The 15,224-nt window shown below is 38.4% G+C and overlaps 1 protein-coding gene across 2 annotated transcripts; it reads right to left on the reverse strand.

Annotated features, from left to right (window-relative positions):
- Positions 1–575: 575 nt before the first annotated feature.
- On the reverse strand, positions 576–12,531 carry LOC132849885 (protein FAM124A). 2 transcript variants are annotated; one of them, XM_060875895.1, is made up of 4 exons: positions 12,361–12,531; positions 12,022–12,053; positions 4,177–4,886; positions 576–1,741 (listed from the first exon to the last, which is right to left on the reverse strand). In XM_060875895.1, exons 1-4 carry the CDS (start codon positions 12,429–12,431, stop codon positions 1,082–1,084), a joined length of 1,473 nt encoding a protein of 490 aa, XP_060731878.1. In that variant the 5' UTR covers positions 12,432–12,531; the 3' UTR covers positions 576–1,081. The 2 variants fall into 2 exon arrangements, with proteins under 2 accessions (XP_060731878.1, XP_060731879.1); XM_060875896.1 differs by having other exon boundaries at positions 4,177–4,960; positions 12,361–12,530.
- Positions 12,532–15,224: the final 2,693 nt, after the last annotated feature.

A 15,224-nucleotide genomic window follows, 5' to 3' on the forward strand; every position in this document is an offset into this window, starting at 1 on the left:
GGCACACTGCTTCACTCTGGTAACTGGGAGTATGTGTGGTTGGTTTTGCATTGCAAAATAAATAAACTCCCTTAACACCGCTACACGTTATCCATCCAATCATCTAATCAGCCAGTTGTGTGGCAGCAGTGCACTGCATAAAATTAACTTTAATGACATCCCATTCTTAATCTGTAGGTTTTAATATTGAGCTGGCCCACCATTTGCAGCTATAACTCTTATGGCAATGTTTTCCACAAGGTTTTGGAGAGTTTGTTTAGGGGAATTTTTGACCGTTCCTTTAGAAGCGCATTAGTGAGGTCCAGCACAGATGTTGAAACTTGTTCAATTTGTGATGTTTAGAATTTATTTATTAGTTTGATTTATCTTTCAATTATACTAGTATGACAAAATAATAGTGCATTATTTGTTTATTTTGAAGTTTTGATAGAGCCTTATTTCTATGTCCAAAAAAGAAAAAGGCAGCCCAGAGTTTTTTTTTCTTTAAGCCAAATAATAGTTTATTCGTTATAGATCACCACCACATGAAAATCATAATAAACCCTCTGGGTATAAATACAAATATGTTAGCAAGTTTCAGAACATTTCAACAAATGTTTCTGATTGAATGATTTCATTTCCTAACTACGGACAAAAAATAAATCAATACTTTTCATGGCCAGTGACAGCTACAACATTAGAGTGTTAAATAACGTACATATTTATGCAATATTCTGTATATATGTAGCAAATACATATTTATAACAAGCATGACTCCAGATGATTAGAAATAACAATACCACATTTGTTGGATTAGGACTGAAAATGAATCATTTGTTATTAGGCATTTTACTTTCAGCCAGTAGTCACTTGGTATCCTGTTTATTTTAGTATATATAATTTCAGCAAAAAAGTAAAAATCTGACTTTTTTTTCCTTTGGCAACTTGCAAATGTTTTTTTATTAGCACATGTTCATTTGCATTAGGTTGGATTTTACTTAACCATAATGTAATTAAATGATTTATGACTCCAGTGAATTAGTCTGTGGATCTACTATAACTCTGAATAGGATAAAGCAGTAAGTGATCTAGTGATTGTACATCAGATGAAGAACTCCTGTTTGTCCTCCAATTTCATGTCTTTAATTCTTTCTGAGCCATTCATCCGATTCTCCCCTCTATTCCACTTTAAATTGGCCTGAAGGGTGCGCACACTATTTTTAAGTGATGTTTTATTTGAGGGGTTTAGAGATGATGTGATGCTGTACAATTTTGGAGGCTCTGATAGAGGCTGTGAGACTCTAGCATTTGAAAGAATTTGCCTCTGTGGGAGCATATAAGCTGAGACCACCGAAAGATCTATAGATCTGCTAATTACTGCTTGACCAGTGTCTACATCTGTCTCTTCGGCTCCCACTAATGTGTCTACATTTATCCGGAACCTTGGCATTGTGAGAGAGAAGGACCTGCATGGATGGGAGGTGGAAGGATAGGTGCTTACCGAATGAAATGCTTCTGTTGCCATTGAGATTAGGGAGTGAGTGTGGACATCTGTCCATCCAGCACACACAATTTCCTGGCTACACTGAATACATTCTATGTCTTCCTGCTTATACTGCATGAGTGCATTCTGAGAATGAGAGTGTGATGGACTTCTGCAGCAACACTTCTGACAGACATCAGGGCCATAACCATTTGATGGTGTAACAGAGGGAGTCTCTGAGGATGAAGAGGGTAGCGTGGTTTCCTTTGAACTCTGTACCTGAAGGAAAAAGTACACAGAAAATTCCCACTATTTTTAAAAGCTGTGATGACTTACAAATACTTATTTCACTCGATCAAATTTCTTCAAAATTTCAAATTTTTTAATCTTCGTCCTTCAAAATTGTAAAGAATATTAGCTGTAGGTATACTAGTGCTCTACTAGCATGTTTTATAAATAACCAAGGCACTTAATCAAAAACCTGTTTAGAATTAGAGAACAACCACTGTAGGACAAAAAAGGTTACAACTCTATTTTTTGACCAATACAGCTCTCAAAAAAAGAGTAGGAATGTAAAGGCCCTTTTTCTGAATGATAAAGGTCCTTTACATTCCTACTCTTTTTTTGGGTAACCAAAATTTTGAGTGCTGTCGCATCATTAGCAAATTTGTCAGGTTACTTTTCATAAATTATGTTCACTCATGGGGGGGCACGGTGGCTTAGTGGTTAGCACGTTTGCCTCACACCTCCAGGGTTGGGGGTTCGATTCCCGCCTCCGCCTTGTGTGTGTGGAGTTTGCATGTTCTCCCCGTGCCTCTGGGGTTTCCTCCGGGTACTCCGGTTTCCTCCCCCGGTCCAAAGACATGCATGGTAGGTTGATTGGCATTGGCAAAATTGTCCGTAGTGCGTGAGTAAATGAGAGAGTGTGTGTGTGTATGTGTGTGTGCGCCCTGCAATGGGTTGGCACTCCGTCCAGGGTGTATCCTGCCTTGATGCCCAATGACGCCTGAGATAGGCACAGGCTCCCTGTGACCCGAGAATAGTTTGGATAAGCGGTAGAAAATGAATGAATGTTCACTCATTAATTTCTTGGGTCAGTTCCTGTAAACCAAATCTGCCCAGATTTATCGCAAATACTGAACTTGTGAGTCATGATGATATATTAAATACAGCCTAATTGCACAGTATCTGCACATATCTGGCTTACTTGAACATATCAATCACTGTGGAACAAATAACGGTGCGCTGGTTTATATGCACTGAAGCAACAGCGAAAAAACAAAACATGATAATGTGGCGTTACTTAGCTGGTGTTACTAACACCAAAGTTAAAAGGAAAGTCACCCATTAACAGTTTTATTTTGCAACATCTGCTAATTAAGCAGGCCCTATTTTACCTCTTTTAGGCCACAAGTATTGATTTGTCTACTTAAAAGATATTTTTGGTGAAAAAGATGAGGATGAAAGATGAAGAGATGGCAGAATGACAGAAATTTGTTTGAATAATATAAAAAAAAAAATGATAAAAATGTGTTAGAACAAGTTCTGTATTAACCTCAAAGAAACCAGTCTATGAATAACATGCCTGTCCAACAAGGTTCTCAGCTTCACAGTGCTTAATTCAATTTGTTTGTTTTGGTAGTGACTAGTGAGCTGATAATGATCCAATCCTGAGCCTCAGAACATTTACACTTACACTGGGGGACACGAAACTCCATTACCTGTGTTTTCACCTGACCCTTAAAAATGTCCCATTGTTCCCCTCTGCGACTTTATGGCAAAACATCCTGAAACACTGTAATATAGTAATAATGATAATAATAGGATACACATTTTATAATGCTTCATTAATGTTAGGGTCAAATCTAAGCTGAATGGTGTGGTCATAGTGGAAAGTGGAAGTCATATGGGGGGGGGTCTGCCTGTGTCTGTGTTGTTTGGTTGGGAGGGATAGAGTTAGCGAGAGAGGGAAGTTAGAATGTGACAAAAGTCCACTGTTTTCCTACTCCACACCTCGCTGCACTGAGAGCTGGGAATTTGCTGTCCTTTTTCTGTAGGCCCCCAATTCATCCCCCACTCCCACACACACCTCTACTTTAACCTATCTCTCTATCTCAGTTTTTTCTCTATTTCTTTCACATCAAACTGTCATCCTCTCCATCAGTACCTCGATCTCTTTATTATTCAAGATCACCAGTTATGTATTATTATAATTGGACCTCATATTTGTGCTTTCCTTTATGATTAAACTTCTTTTAATCTCCTCCTCTTCTGTTCTCTCATAGAAAAGTTAGTAATAACAGAGGTAACATTAAACATTAACAATGAACTGGTTTTGGAAATCAGGTTTTAAAGACTTTGGGAGATATACACAAAGAAAAAGTAAAGGAGAAATGCATCTTTCTTGCAGGTCTGTTAAGTAATTACAGAAATGTGGGGGCAGGTCTTTGGCAATACTTTTTTCAGGTGCAATGATGTAGGATATCTGAGCCAGCATATATCATGTTCATTAAAGATTTTCAGCCAATTAAACCAGACAACTTAATACCAGACCGTGCCACTGTCTACACCCTCATTTCCTAATGTAATCTCTTGTTTAATGTTCAAACTTGTCCTGCTGTCATATGGAACACACACCAATTTAAAGGTTTCATATTTTCTATTCAATTAAATTTTCAAGGTGTGTTATGAGCACACAATTTACAGACTCTCACCTGCAGCAATATCTTATTCCCATCGTAATCCTTGGTTTGCCAACGTATGTCACTGATTGGTCTACAGGGATGGGGCAGAAGTGGTATGAGCCCTCCCATATTTCTCACACGTATCTCCATAAGAGTGCATTCTGTGGGGGTAGGATCCTGACCTCGTGGTAATTGCTTAACCGATAGCTGAATCTCCATATAGTTGTTGGAGTAGACCACACAGAAGCTATAAAGCCGGTTCCTCTGTGCTAAAGGTCGATGAAGTAGCAGTCTGTAGAGCCGCACCTGATCACTGTAGGTCTCATATCGACAGTATATTGTGAATCGTACAATCTCCTTTCCATAATGTACTTTCCGCAGAGCCCAGAGTGGTGTGCCAGGGGCTAGCATGAAGAAATCTTGCTTTGATGGGGAAAATGCTAAGCCTTTTACTTCCTCTGTGTGGTGGTAACGCCATGGAGGACGCCTCAGCTGATGCTCATGGCTCTCATCCCATCCATAATCTTTTTGCAGGAAGAGGATGACAGATAGGCTTGGACGAAGGGATAGCTGGAGGTCTGTGGGGCACTGGGGCCCTTCTACTCGCTCTGACACTCTGAAGAGGGTCAGTTGTGGATGGAGGAGGGAGAGGAGTCGGTCAGCTGCACATTGTAGTGTTTTCGCCTGACCTGGATCTGTTATGATGTGAACAGAAACGAGGAAGGGGTCTTGCAGGAGGTCTCCCATAGACAAATCCCATGGAAATGGACAATGAAAAAAGAGTTGGACTGAGAGGGAATCAATGAACATATAACTGAAAACAAATTTTAGAAAAACAAATATTAAAACAATGCTTTCAGGGATAACCCTATGTTCATTTAGGTTTGGTTGTCAAACATATGACCTGTAGGACAGTACCACCCTCAGAAATGTACTGATTTGACTTAACAAATGAATTAAGAATTTGTGCACTGAATTAAAATCCTTGTGTACAATATAACTAATTTCAGAAATAAAGATCAAGATCTAGTCTCTGTTATAATCCCATGAGGGACTAGAGAAGTAAACTCTAGAAGAGAATGTAAGCTGTTTCATGGCTTAATTTTGTCATGTGTTTCCTTTATATTTGGAGGTTTGTCATAAAGAGGCCCTTCTGCAATCTTTTACATTCTCATTTACGGAGCTATTTAATTATCCAATTATGTGGCACCACCACAGTGGATAACATCATATAGATACAAGTCAGTAGCTTCTGTTAATGTTCACATCAATCATGAAAGAAATATTTCATCTCTGTGCTGGTACCTGATCCAACCATCTGGAACCAACAAACAGCTCAAGTGTTAAATTCACAGAGATCACATTTGTGTGAATGATATTTTTAAGTATTTCAGAAATTGCTGACATCCTGAGAATTTCACACACAACAGTTTCTGGAGCTTAAATAGAGTGGTGCAAAAAAAGTGAGTAAGTGAGTGACAGTTCTGTCACACCATGTTCATGAGAGAGATCAGAGGAGATTGGACAGATTAGTTCATGTTTCCAGGAATGATAACTCATATAGGATGAATAACTCATATATACACTCTTTATAACCATTCTGAATTTTTGACATATAGTGGATGAGCTTTGAGTGAAACAAAAAAAAACACCACTCCCTTCAGCCAAAGACAGTTCTCTTAGTCTATCATGGGCACAGACTCACCCAAACTGAACAATTGAAAATCCTCTAGTCTTTTTCCAGTCTTCAATTGGCCAGCTTCATGCCCATCATGGTTGGAACTCTTGATGTCAGTTCAACCCAATTTGTTCATTCCCCTCTAAGCTCACTCATCGCCAAAAGGTTCTAGGCTGCAGACCCCCGCAGGAAACAACACAGGATCTTTTTTACACCACTCTGTGTAAGTTCTAGAAACCTTGGTGTGTGAAATTCCCAGGCGATCAGCAGCAGATTATAAAATACACCTGTATCTATACACCTGTATCTGCATGATTTTATGCATTGTGATGCTATCACGTGACTGGCTGATTAGATAATGCGTAAGTGATCAGGTTTACAGGTGACGAGTGTGTATAAGAGTGTTTTTATAAGAATAAATGTTCACATCAATCATCAGAATGGGGAAAAATATAATCTGAGTGATCAGATTCTAGAGTTTATATATTCATTTATTTATTTTTATTCTTATTTTTTCTTCTTCTCATTATTATTATATATGTATTTCCTTTTCTCTCTTCTGTTTCCATACTTCTGTAAAGCTGCTTTAAGACAATGGGAAATTGTTAAAAGCACTATACAAATAAATTGAATTTAATTGAAAAATGAAAAAAGTTTACACAGTACAGTGCAAAAACATTCAGTGAGCAGGAATGCTTAAAAGGCAGAAATGTCATGTTGAAGAGAGGGCAAAGGAGAATTTCCAGACTGCTTTCAGCAGACAGGAATACTATAGTTATGTTTACAACCATGGAGAGCAGAACACAATCTCAGAACACAACACAAGACATCTCATTGTTCAGGCTTGCCAAAACAGTTTTCACAAATTGTAATAAATAATTTAAAATAGTATAGAAAGACTCAAATATTTCTGCAGTGAAAAGAGCTGTTTATCTTTTCCCACATTTACTTGCAATAATATTCTTCCTTTTTACCTTTTTTAACAAAATGGAAACAAAAAAAGGAGCGACTGATTAAGTAAATGTATTTTTCACGTTTCTTGCTATTTGCATTAATACATTCAAAATCATGTACATATAATATACTTTGAGAAAGATGTTTTTCAAGAAAAACATTCTGGTATGTTTGTAATTCAATTTTTCATTATAAAATAGGAAAAGATGCTTAAAATTATTTCTTGTGCACTAGTGAATACAGTACATGGGACATGGGACCTTTACCTCATTCCCTTTTTCTCTCCCTCATTCTGCTGTCGCTCCCTCCTCACTCAGGGGACTTGTCCTACTTTGTTTGTTGTTTAAGGTTGAGGTCATGATGGGGCGAGGGAACGCTGTGCTCTTACAAACTTACACACACAAACAGAACCCCCCACCCCCACCCAATACACAAACTCAGACCTCAACTCTGTTAATGACACAACTGTTGTTACCTTACCTGTAAATTGTTAAATAATTTAACACTTTCAGGGAATTACCTATGCACCAGTTTATCATGGAGAGGTGAATAGAGAAGAGAAATTCAGAGGAATGCATAAAAGTCACTATAGTACATTTGTTTTCACATTTACTTTTGTCTTCAAACATTTGAAGCTTTCAATCTCTGGCCAGTCAGAAACAGGGATTAGAATTGTGAAATTACATCCAGACAGTGTTCACTTTGTGATCTGTATTTAAAGTATAAAATACATGTTTAAAGCATAATCTGAACTATTAACCGAATAGTTGCTGAACAAGTACTGAACAAATACTGAATTATTACTGAATATATCACATATGTTGCTCTGCTTTTTCTCAGCCCCCCTCTGTATCCTTTTTGTTACGGGATGGAAAAAAAGTAATACAAAATATAGTTAGCTGGCTTCCTGGCCAAAATCAGGTTAAATGGGTTGATGTGAGTCTGACGGGACAAAGATAGACAAAAAGAAAAAGCGTGACATATTATTTAGGTGTTTATTATAACAAAGTTCAAAAACTTTCCATTTCCTAATGCATCTGTCCTTCCACTTCCACTTCTCTTATTTAGTAGTCTGAAGGTGAACAGAAACCCAGAGCAGACTATTTAAATAAACAATACTTCATAACAGTAAAAGGTAACAAAGTTTTATGGCAATGATTCAATAACAGTTCCATATAAATGGCATGAATGTTTAGGACTTGATGTCCCCATTTATGAAAAACTATTTCCAAGGCTTAGAAGAATAACTCCTTAAAAACATTTACTAGTTTTGAGAAACACTAGCTTTGGGTGTTAAAGAACTATTCTATCCCAATTAATTTTTATATCTTTCTCTATATAAATTTGAAATAATCTTTTTTTTTTCATACTTAGCCTATCCACAATCGAAGTCACAGAAATCACTTTTTTCTGTCAGATTGTTTTGCATTGCACTGCCTGGTTTTGTGAATTCCACAAATACATCTTTACAACTACTTGAAAAATGCTTCTCATTCTATTTTTGTGAAATGCTAGTTATATCCTGTATGTTGGTCTAATCCATTGATGTGAAAATGAGTTACAAATGAGAAACCATCATTTACATGAAACGGAAACGTGGAAACTAATAAACATCCTGTTCATTGGAGAGACATTTAAATTATTTTCACTACTTCTCTTATGTCTTACTTTCATAAGAGAGCTCTTACCCCTTCAATTCTATAGAATGTTTTCATTTATCAGGGCCTAAATACCAATTGTGTGAGCTGCCCTCAGCAACTTAAAAGGAAAAAAATAAGCCCAAGTGACAACAAAAACACACAACTCCCACCAACAATCAGGTACTCTGTCTATCCACGGCCGAGCTGAGGAGAACTCTATGCAGAGTTAACCCGCGGAAGGCAACATTCCTGACAGGTTGCTCAGGGAATGCGCAGAACAGCTAGCGGATGTCTTCACTGACATTTTCAATATTTCCCTGAGCAGCGCTGTAGTTCCTACGTGCCTCAAGACAGCCACCATTGTTCCCGTCCCAAAGAAGTCTACAGAGTCCTGCCTCAATGACTACCGTCCCATTGCACTCACTCACATTTGAATGAAGTGCTTCGAGAAGCTTGTCATGAGGCACATCAAGACCCAGTTACCACTCTCACCGGACCACCTACAGTTTGCGTATCGTCCAAGTCACTCCACAGACGATGCCCTTGCCACGGCCCTTAATTTAGCCCTCACCCACCTGGACAATAAAGACATTTACTAACTAATGCTGTTCATAGACTTTAGTTCAGCATTCAACACACTTATTCCTCAGCACCTGATTGGGAAGCTGAGCTTGCTGGGACTGAACACCTCCCTCTGCAACTGGATCCTGGACTTCCTGACTGGGAGATCTCAGTCAGTCCAGATCTGGAACAGCATCTCCAGCACCAGCACACTGAGTACTGAAGCCCCTCAGGTACACTGTACACACTGTACTGCTGTTCACCTTGCTGACTCACGACAGCAGTGTGCTCATCTAGTGGAGAACTTCTCCTGGTCATTCAACACCAGCTCCATCACCAAGAAAGCCCAGCAGCATCTGTACTTTCCTCTATCATGTATATTTACACCATACGCTGCATCCACAAAACAACAGCATGGTGGATGACCCCCCACACACTTCACCCTCCTGCCATCTGAAAAAAGATTCCGAAGCATTCGGGCCCTCACAACCAGACTGTGTAACAATTTCTTTCCACAAGCCATGAGACTCCTCAATAATTGTACTGAACTGTACCGAGCACGGGGGGCACGGTGGCTTAGTGGTTAGCACGTTCGCCTCACACCTCCAGGGTCGGGGTTCGATTCCCGCCTCCACCTTGTGTGTGTGGAGTTTGCATGTTCTCCCCTGCCTCGGGGGTTTCCTCCGGGTACTCCAGTTTCCTCCCCCGGTCCAAAGACATGCATGGTAGGTTGATTGGCATCTCTGGAAAATTGTCCCTAGTGTGTGATTGCGCGAGTGAATGAGAGTGTGTGTGCCCTGTGATGGGTTGGCACTCCGTCCAGGGTGTATCCTGCCTTGATGCCCAATGACGCCTGAGATAGGCACAGGCTCCCCGTGACCCGAGGTAGTTCGGATAAGCGGTAGAAGATGAATGAATGAATGAATGTACCGAGCACAACACACACAATAAACTGTATGGACTGCAGTGACTTCCAATGTACATCCAGGTCTACAGCACCACCATATAAAACTGTTTTGCACACAGTTTTTGCTCTTTGCACATGCTGTCTTTCACATTTCAGTTGATTGCTGTTTTGCACAATACATTACAATACCTCATGTACATGCTGCTATAATACTAGGGTTCATTCCTGTATTACTGCACAGGCAATATTGATTGAACATACAGTATCTACACTGGTCTGCACTGTTTTTGTGTAATGTCTTGTATTTTTTGTCTGCACTGTGTTTTTTCCTGCACTGTCTTTTTGTCTTTTGTCTTGCACTGTTCACCAGGTTGCACAGATGCACTTTATGTGACTAGGAGTAACTTAAGGCCTGTGCTGAGCTCAGAGTTTGCGATGACCCATTGGTTCCTCAGGAGCTCTCGGTTGCACTATTGTAAGCTGTTGTAGGAAGGACATTATTTACATTTACACTATCTACTGTAGAGTGTCACCCAAATGAGGATTGGTTCCCTTCTGAGCCTAGTTCCTCTCAAGGTTTCTTCCACATAACATCTTAGGGAGTTTTTCTTTGCCGCCGTCACCTCCAGCTTGCTCATTAGAGATAGATTTAAATTTTAAGTTAATCTTTTTAAAATTAATTTCAAAACTTCAATTGTATACAATATATTCACTTATTAAATTTTTTCTTATTTTTTTCTTCTTCTCTTATTATTATATATGTATTTCCTTTTCTCTCTCGTCTGTTTCCATACTTCTGTAAAGCTGCTTTGAGACAATGGGAAACTGTTAAGCACTATACAAATAAATTGAATTGAAAAAAAACCTTAAGTCTAAAATGTTGTCTCATTTCACTGTGTACTGCAACAGATATATATATATATATATATATATATATATATATATATATATATATATATATATATATATATATATATATATATATATATATGGTTGAAATGACAATAAAAGCTTCTTGATCATGACCTTTATGCAGTCAATTTTCCCAAAAAATAATAACATAACAGAAAAATGTGCTAGAAAATAATTGCAGCCATCATACTTACACAATCACAATCAATCACAGACTAATTAACTGTCTGATGTTACTAATGAAATGCACAAGATAAATTCATCATCAAATACTTTTTGCCATACAAATTGCCTATGTCTACTCAATAACAGTGAGAAAGGACCTCAGCCAAGTCATGCTCAGTAATTTGGGAAGTGTTATAACGCCAAATATATTCAACATCTCCAAACATTGTGAAATTCAACATTCTACCCTGAGAAGGATTGTTTACAAATTGAGAGCTTTTAAGACAGCTTTTAAGAGTTATTGCCCAAGCAAACTCTGTCCAAGGTCAGACTGTTTAATGCTCAGAGATATAAAGAAAAACCCCAAAAGAGCTACACTGTGTGAACTATAGGCACCCTGTAAGTAAATGTTTATGATTAAATATGCCCTCAAACATCAATGAACTTAAATAGAAGAGTGGGGCAATATTTCTCCAAAATGTTGTGAGAGGTTGATTAACTCCAACATAAAATGTTCTACATAAACGTCTAGTTATTGTTGCTAAAAGTGATTCATCATGTTACTGAATTACAGAGTTTTTATTTTTTTTATTTTTCCTCACCTGGTTTCTAATTAATTTTATTAATTAATTAGTTAATAAATGAAATGCATTGTTGTTGTTTTTTTTTTTAATTATTTACATATAAAATATGTGTGTTTTATTTGTTGTTGTTGTTTGTGTATAGAGGTTTTAGGCCCTGATAAATAAAACACAGAATTTCATTTTCCTATGACAATATTTGCTTTCTTCTCTCTCTCAATCAGAACTTTTTATATAGGAGAGAATTAAGAGATGTGTATTTGTTCTTATGTTCCCCTAAGAGTGTGTGTGACTTTATAAGCATCCTGGTACTTAAAGATTAAAGGACTAATATTGGATATAATCCACTGGGAAACATAATAAACCTTAAAGATAATTAGGGGAAGGTCATGTTAACAGAGGTACAACTCCCGAGAGAGAGAGAGAGAGAGAGAGAGAGAGAGAGAGAGAGAGAGAGAGAGAGAGAAATTCACTTACTACTTGTAGGTGACTCTGGACTGTAGTCTTGCCTGGAGACAGACAGACAGACAGACAGAACGATAAAAAGAAGCAAACAAACACTAAAGCATAAAACTGAAATGAGAAATTATCCAAAAACCCCAAACTGCACACAACAGATGAAAAGTCTTTTCAAGAAGGAAACAGAACTGCCATCCTTTAGTAATCTGGTGCCTTTGACCATGTCACTGGTTCATGTCCCACACACTGTGATATGGTCAAAGACACCAGATTACTGAAGGATGGCAGTTCTGTTTCCCTCTTGAACAGACTTTTCATCTGTTGTGTGCGCTGAACTCCAGGCAGCTGAACTCTTACCCAACAGTTTCTGCAGGTTTTGCGCGCTCACGCTCGCTCGAGTTCCTCTTCATCTCAGATGAAAATGACATTTATGTCCTTTATGCACACGATTCTCTTGAGTTTTTTCCCTCACAAGTCTGAATCCCGTATAAAAATGAAAACTTTTAAAAAGAAATCTTTCCCGCAGCTTTCCCCATGTGAAACAGGTAACGTTATATTTGTATAACGCAAATTGTATCCTATATAAGCGAAACGTTCAGGTTCAGATGGACGTCACCTTCTCTGCGTCTGACGTGTTCACACACGGCGCTGATGAAGCCCGATGATGGTCACACACACACACACACACACACACACACACACACACACACACACACACACACACACACACACACGGTGTGATCGCGACCCGATGCCGCCACCCGGAGGTTAAACATGATCTAGACATTACAACTCAGTTCAGTTATTAGATTTCCTATACACATTTAATTATTCATTCCATTTTACATTTGTCTTTTGTTTCTTCTTTGGTAGTAGAAGTAGTCTTGCTATCAAGTAAACAATGCTTTATGGCACGAGGACTCGCCATAAGTATTATATTTTTTTATTCTATTTAGATCATTGTGCTTGAGCTCCTCCACCTTCTGCCCCACAGATGCTCAATAGAGTTTAGGTCTGCATTCATGCTTGGCCAGTCCATCACCTTTACCCTTAGCTTCTCTAGTAAGGCAGAGGTCGTATTGGAGGTGTGTTTGGAGTCATTATTATGTTGGAATACTGCCCTGCGGCCCAGTCTCTGAAGGGAGAGGATCATGCTCTGTTTCAGTATGTCACAGTACATGTTGGCATTCATGGTCCCCTGAATGAACTGTAGCTCCCCAGAGCTGGCAGCACTCATGCAGCCCCAGACCATGACACTCCCACCACCATGCTTGACTGTAGGCAAGACACACTTGTCTTTGTACTCCTCACCTGGTTGCTGCCACACACGCTTGACACCATCTCAAGCAAATAAGTTTATCTTGTTCTCATCAGACCACAGGACATGGTTCCAGTAATCCATGTCCTTAGCCTGCTTGTCTTCAGCAAACTGTTTGTGGGCTTTCTTGTTCGTCATCTTTAGAAGAGGCTTCATTCTGGGAAGACAGCCATGCAGACCAATTTGAATCAGACAGGCTGAAACAATGTTGAACTTCCATTGACCAGTATGAGAGAGTGAGAGTGATAACACCAAATTTAACACAGCTGCTCCCCATTCACAACTGAGACCTTGTGACAAGTCACGACACCAGGGAGAGAAAATTGCTAATTGGGCCCAATTTGGACATTTTCTCTTAGGGGTGTACTCACTTTTGTGGTCATTGTAGTTGTTCCAAGCCTGCCTCCAGTTTCATCTGTCTTGAACACTCAGAAGTCACCTCACAGGCCATTTTAAAGATTTTCTAACAATGCTCTTATCATGTAATGCAAAGGTGTATAGTTCTACAAAAAAGTCACTGTCATACCGAAGTGAAAGTGTGTGACACTAGGTTTATATTCTGGATGAAATGAGAACCCTGACCCTTACTAGTTTTGGAGAAATTCTTTGCCACTTCTGAATGTTCACAATTCATTACATAGGCCCATACTTTTTTCACATACTTTTTTCATATTTTCAATCTAAATGCAATGTAATACAAAAATGTAGTGGACCAAGGGGGAAAGTACTAATGAAGTCATTTAACCAACTTAACCAAAAACCAACTTAACCAAAAAAAGTACTGAATGATGCTAATAGAAAAAGTTGATTAATAGCTTATTCTGCTGGAAATGAAGTTATAAAGGAATAGGACTGATAATTAGATTATATTTTTTAGTTTAGTTTATACTGCTGTTCATCTTTTTTCTTTTATTTGTTTTCTGGACTGGAGCATTAAAGTTCATTCCTGCTGTTGGAAAAAAATGTAAATTCATTAAGTCTGAAATTAGGATATCCAGTGCACTCAACCCTGATTCCTAAATGCATATTAGAGGTACAGTGTTCAGTTTTATTAAAACTTGATTTATGAGGCATGCCAATACATGAAATTCACTACATTTGACATTTTATTACATTTGCATATGTGCCACAGTCACAACCGGGAAGGAGGGGGACAGACCCGTACGCAGGATAGCTTTAAACGAATGGGGTTTAATAAATAATATACATGAAACAGAACACAGACGAAAACTAAACAAAACAAAGGACGATGCCTTCGGCAACGCGGCTCGGTTAAAGAGACGGGAGGAGCAGACGAAGGCGGGCAGACACGTGACGAGGAAGATAAACAAAGGCACATGGCCAAATGTCCGGACTGAGTCCTGACAGCCACATATTTTAATCATGCATTGAAAATATGGCGCTATTTTCTTTGCAGATCAAAGTCGTAACCATGGCATATTATTTGCATTTTATAAGGAACATGTCTTTATTGTGAATACTGTGCTGTATATTGTAGTATATAATAACAATGAAACCTGTTTTGTTTTCATTCTGGTTTAACGTTCATTTTTGTTTAATGTTTGCTGAATTGTTTTTATTTTTTTAATGTTGTAACTTTTAAATGTGACACCAAGATCTTTTACAGCTGCACATGATGAAAAAGCCATACAGAGTTACTACATAATCCGAAAGCTTATTTTGTTGCCTGTGGTCTTAGTAGAGATACATCTGCATTGCTGGAATTAAGTAGGTAGAAAACACTCATTATTTTCTTTTCTTTTTACTCTTCAGCCCTTAGTTCTGTGTTGTCTTATGTATCTCTGTGTCTTCATGTAGCACCAGGGTCATTGTTTCATATTACTGTGTTTTGCACCAGCTATATATAGTCTAAATCACCATAAAAGCCTTTTGACTCGATCTG

The sequence above is a fragment of the Tachysurus vachellii genome, chromosome 8, assembly GCF_030014155.1.
Source record: "Tachysurus vachellii isolate PV-2020 chromosome 8, HZAU_Pvac_v1, whole genome shotgun sequence".
NCBI lineage: Eukaryota > Metazoa > Chordata > Actinopteri > Siluriformes > Bagridae > Tachysurus > Tachysurus vachellii.

Excerpts from the sequence above, each read along its gene's own strand:
- LOC132849885 (XM_060875895.1), bottom strand. The coding sequence starts at position 12,431 with ATGTCATTTTCATCTGAGATGAAGAGGAACTCGAGCGAGCGTGAGCGC. Across the intron at positions 12,054-12,360 it reads AAACCTGCAGAAACTGTTGG|GCAAGACTACAGTCCAGAGT; the intron begins GTAAGAGTTCAG and ends GTCTGTCTCCAG. Across the intron at positions 1,742-4,176 it reads GGAATAAGATATTGCTGCAG|GTACAGAGTTCAAAGGAAAC; the intron begins GTGAGAGTCTGT and ends TTTTTCCTTCAG.